Source organism: Entamoeba invadens (assembly GCF_000330505.1).
Source record: "Entamoeba invadens IP1 unplaced genomic scaffold scaff_1105074726145, whole genome shotgun sequence".
Lineage (NCBI taxonomy): Eukaryota > Evosea > Mastigamoebida > Endamoebidae > Entamoeba > Entamoeba invadens.
Genome location: NW_004440084.1, coordinates 55,042 through 60,104, shown reverse-complemented (window position 1 = coordinate 60,104; position 5,063 = coordinate 55,042). Strand labels below are relative to the sequence as shown.

Below are 5,063 nucleotides of genomic sequence, written 5' to 3'. Positions count from 1 at the left end.
TTCTTTGGTTTTCAATTGTTGTTTGCTTGATATTAAAACAAACAATTTTTGTTACAAATTAACACAAAGACTTAAATAAATAATTTGTTTAAATTAATAAAATAATTATAAAAAACAACCAAATAAAAATATCAGTACCAAATCATAAAATATATGGTACTGAAACTAAGAATCAAATCAATAAATTCTTGTGGTGTTCTTGTACCAATTTCAATCAGTTAGAAGCTTGGCCAAATCTGGGATGTGGCACTAAAGCCTCATCGGTTCTTTCCCAATTCTTTTTATTCTTGAGATACCACTCGACAGTTTTCTTCAGTCCATCTTCAAACTTTGTCTCTGCTTTCCACCCGAGTTTCTCTAACTTAGAAACATCAAGCGAATATCTCTGGTCATTGAAACATCTATTCTCGACGTGATAAATTCTACTTTCCTGTTCGTCCTTTGGAACTCCAAAGATGTCGAGTAAATCGTGCGTCACTTCAGTGTTCGAAATTTCTCGAGTTGTTCCAATGTTGTAGATCTGCCCAACGACCCCTTTTCTCAAAATCAAATCAAATGCGTTGACAACATCATCAACATAAATGAAGCTTCTCTTCTCGTTTCCATTTCCATGAATTGAGCAGTTCAGTCCTCTGTCCAATAAAGTAATGAATTTGGGAATCAGCTTTTCTGGGAATTGATGAGGACCAAACACGTTGTTTCCTCTTGTAATTATGAGTGGCAATCCAAATGATTGATAAAAGGCTCTTGCAATGAACTCTGCGCCTGCTTTAGTTGCCGAGTATGGGTTCGTTGGGTTCAACAACGAGTTTTCAGTTGCTGCATTTCCAATGACCTGTCCGTAGACTTCATCCGTCGAGACGTGGATGAATCTTCTTACCTTTGCGTTCTTCGCGACTTCAAGAAGAACGTGAGTTCCCATAATATTGTTGTGGGTGAATTGGAACGAGTTCCCAAAGGAGTTGTCGACGTGTGTCTGAGCAGCGAAGTGCATCACCGTGTCAACCTTCTCCATTTCAAAAATCTTCTGCATAGTGTGGGCATCGGTGATATCAGCAATATAGAACTTGAAATTGGGACATCCTTTGACATTATTAAGATTGTTGAGTGACGCACAGTAGTCGAGCTTGTCGACAACAACTATACGGTATTGTGGGTATTGAGTCACAAAATGGACAACGACGTGTGAGGCGATAAAGCCAGCGCCACCAGTAATAAGGATTACTTGAGGTTCGTAGTCCATTTCAGATGTTTTTCCTTTCAAAGCTGGCGCTTAAATATGTTCTCGTTCTGACATTTCAATCTTGCGTTTTGTTGTTTCAGAAATGAGATTGATTAAAGAATTTTTGTTTCGTATTTTTTGAAAAATATTACAATTATTAGTATTTTTATTATATGAAATTAGGTTGATTTGTTATACAACAAATAATTGAATAATTATAATGTACTATTAAAATATATTACATTAAACTAAAATTATTATAAATAATATTTTTTATTTATTTATTTTAATTTTCGTTTTTGAATGTCAAAATTTCTAATATCATTTTTAATATAATATTGATAATTAATTAATTTTATTATAAAGTAATTAATATAAAAAAAGTTTAATTTAATTATAATTTGAACTAAATACATTATCACAAATAAAATATAACTGACGTTTACAATTTTTAATTATATTAGTATATTTATATTAATTATAATTATAACTCATATTTTTTATTATAGTCGGGTGATAAAGGGGGTTAATTTGGGACAGAAGTAGTTAATTCGAGTAAAAAACTATAAAATATAATTTTTTTAACTATAAAAGTATTAGAAAGGTTTTTTCAATTAACTACTTTGAAAATAATAAAAGAAAACCATAACTTTCTATTTTTGATATTATTCAATCTTTGAAAACAATGAAAGAAGAAGAGAAAGGAACCCTTGATGAAACAACCACAGGCAATCAACATAAAAAAGCAATTCAAATACAAGAAACCAGTTTAAAAACTGTATTTCAATATATTCTTGATATATATGGTTAAAATGCCAGAGTTTAATGAATTAACAACGGTGTCAATTTTTTAAAGTGTCACGGAATCACTGAAAATTTATCATTTGTTAAAATCTTTCAATCTTTCGTTGTTGAACCATTCCCATTGAGAAAGGAAAAGAGAAAGACCATTTTAACATTAAAACAATTGGAGTTGAAGAAGAGCAGAAATGAAATGAAACAAAGAAAAAAACAAAGGAAAAATTCTTTAACAAAACAAGTTTCAGACAAACCACAAAAAGTGCTGCGTTTTAGACTTCCACATTCTCTAAGTGAACAAATTGAGGTGTTTTTGTTTATTTTTGAAATAGAAATTTATAATTATTCAATTTATAATCATATTAAATAAAAAACGATAATTTATATTATTGTTTTAATTTTATGTTTATTTTCACGTTTAAATAGATTTTTTAAAAATTATAGTTTCAAAATTATGTTTATCAAAATTAATTACCTTTGTCCCTTTTTAATGCTATTTATCCCCCGACTATAATGATAAAAAAACAATATTATTAATATTAATAAATCAAATTATAGAAATACAATTAATATAATTTAACAAATTGATATATACATATCTATTAAAAATAATAAAAAATTAAATATATTTTGATGTTTAAATTTGACAAAAATATATTGAATTATTTATTTATTAATAATAAAATGGGATGTTTGTTTGTTCCAAACAATAACTTCAATAACTTTTAAGTAATTATTAATAATTACTTATAATTAAAAACTAAATTGATCATATAATATTGAAACAATAATAATAAGTAAATAAGGGAAGAGGACATAGACTAACTTTACATATTTGAAAGAGTGTAATGCACACCCAACTTCTTTTATTCTTCATCACAATTTTATGTATTGGGATGAACCCAAATAGCAAAGAAGAAGAATCATTACCACTTCCTGAAGAATTTTTTGCTTCATTTTATGCCTTTTTGAAATATTCTCTTCAATACATTCAAGCAATGCAAAAGTTTCTAAATGATGTAACTAAAAATAGAAACAGATTCTCAAGGAATTTGCCTGAAGCTTTAATGGAAATGACTCGGATTGAAATTGAAAGTACCATGATCTTAGAAAAAATAGTAACCACAAAAATAATTTTAAAAAGTGAAGTGATGAAATTGCTCGGTATATTAGACAAAGGGTATAATTTACATAATACTGAAAAAGGGTATGGAAATTATCTGCTTCAGTTAAGGGACAATTTTGCTCGTATTAATAAAGAAAAAACTGACCAAACAACCAAACAGAGAATTAAAAGCAATTTTCTTCTCAAAAACGAATTTTACAGACAAAAATTGGTTTATTTGATCAAATTGATTGAAATTGTTAAATTAACAAAATACAATTATTATTTGAAAGTGAGAAATAAAATTAATGAAGTAATATTAAAACTGATGATTGCTCCAGATTTTACAGGTAGCATTTTTGAAAAGACAAAATATTCTTTAATTGATACTACTTTGTCACCAATTCCACAATTGGTGCCACCCAAACCAGTTGTTTCGAAAATACCAGGAAAATCAGTATTAGAACTTTTAGAACAGCTTGATTTGGGGGATGAAAGACCGGGAATATCAGGAACACAAACTCCAAAGCAAAAAATGCCTCAAAAAATCGGAAAGACTAAAAGGGGAACTGTTTTACAATTTGCAATGCCAACGAGAAAACGAAGTACCAGTGACGAAGATAGTGATAGTGATTCTGTTCAGATGCCAAAGAAAAGTAAATTAGAATCAAAAGAAGAAGAAGAAAAAGTTGGTATTGAAGAGGAAAAAGAAAAAGTCAAACCAGAAGAGAGAAAAATTTCTAAAAAAGGAAAAGACCCCCTTTCTAAAAATGTTCCTTTCAAAATCAAAAGAAGAAGAGAACACGTCGAAGAAAATAAAGACCAGTCTGATGAAAGTCCTTCGACTTCTGTTGGATCAGGTAAAAGAGTAAAAACAGAGGAAAGTCCAACAACTCAACCTAAAGAAGAATCAGAAGAACAAGAAAAAGATGTTTTAGACAAAGGTGATATAGAAAGAAAACAACAATAAAAAGAGATTAATTTACTTAGCAGTTTATATTTTAATATAATATAATATGATATTTTAAACAAACGTTGGATTTCGTAATTTGTCAATTCATGTTTTTTTTAAAATCACCACTTAAATGAATAAAAAGTTTTAATAAAGTTACACTTTTATTTGCAACAACTAATTTGGGTAGTGATAGATCCCAAATCAATAAAATGGAAATAATAATAAAATACCAATATTAACAAAAAGAGTGATACTTTGAAAACAAATCAAATTTCAAGTCAATTTATATCAATAAACTGAAATATTCAGTAAATGTTCTTATTGTTATTAATTGTTGTGACCACAACATTTGCTATTAACCCATCACAAAAAGATGATATTCAAATAAAATTAAGCGAAAATGCAAAGCGCAATCTTAAAAAGTTTTTGGATGTTTCAAAGGAATTTATGATTATGTTTTCACATATGTCACTCAATATGAAACTTAGTGTTAATCAGATTACTTATTTTGTATCCAATAATGAAGAGTTTATTATAAATACTGAAAAAGAAATATTACAAAGAGTAGAAACAATTCTTTTAAAAGGTTCAATTTCAAAAAGCGAATTCCTATACCAATGTGAAACACTAGATTTAATGTATAGAATGTTTATTAAAACAAATTACTTTGGGAAATTTTTATTTGACTTCCAAAATAATGTAAATTTCTTGAAAGATTCAGGCAAATTTACAGAAAATAGCATACATATTATGAACAATGCCATTATTATGGTACTTCAAATGACCGCTATAAAAAGAAAAATCACGTTTGAAATATCAAAAGAACTTGACTTGCTTAAAAATGAAGTATATGTAAATGCAATTCTCAGGCTTGAAAATTACATTGAAACACTTGGGTTAATTGTTGATCCAACTTTTAACAAAGATAATCCAGAAAGTTATTTAAGACTCCCGATACCAAAAACAAATGGATTTAATTATAA

General features: G+C 28.0%; 3 protein-coding genes across 3 annotated transcripts; 2 read left to right on the top strand and 1 right to left on the bottom strand.

Moving 5' to 3' along the window:
• Positions 1-214: 214 nt before the first annotated feature.
• On the bottom strand, positions 215-1,243 carry EIN_528540 (DTDP-glucose 4,6-dehydratase, putative; the record flags this gene model as incomplete). The annotated part of the gene is made up of 1 exon (XM_004253508.1): positions 215-1,243. The coding sequence occupies one exon, from the start codon at positions 1,241-1,243 to the stop codon at positions 215-217; it is 1,029 nt and encodes a 342-aa protein (XP_004253556.1).
• Positions 1,244-3,453: 2,210 nt separating this feature from the next.
• EIN_528530 (hypothetical protein) lies at positions 3,454-4,095 on the top strand (the record flags this gene model as incomplete). Its single annotated transcript, XM_004253507.1, has 1 exon — positions 3,454-4,095. The coding sequence occupies one exon, from the start codon at positions 3,454-3,456 to the stop codon at positions 4,093-4,095; it is 642 nt and encodes a 213-aa protein (XP_004253555.1).
• A 297-nt stretch (positions 4,096-4,392) lies between these two features.
• On the top strand, positions 4,393-5,017 carry EIN_528520 (Hypothetical protein; the record flags this gene model as incomplete). Its single annotated transcript, XM_004253506.1, has 1 exon — positions 4,393-5,017. A coding segment is annotated over one exon (625 nt), but the record flags the coding sequence as incomplete, so codon positions are not given.
• Positions 5,018-5,063: the final 46 nt, after the last annotated feature.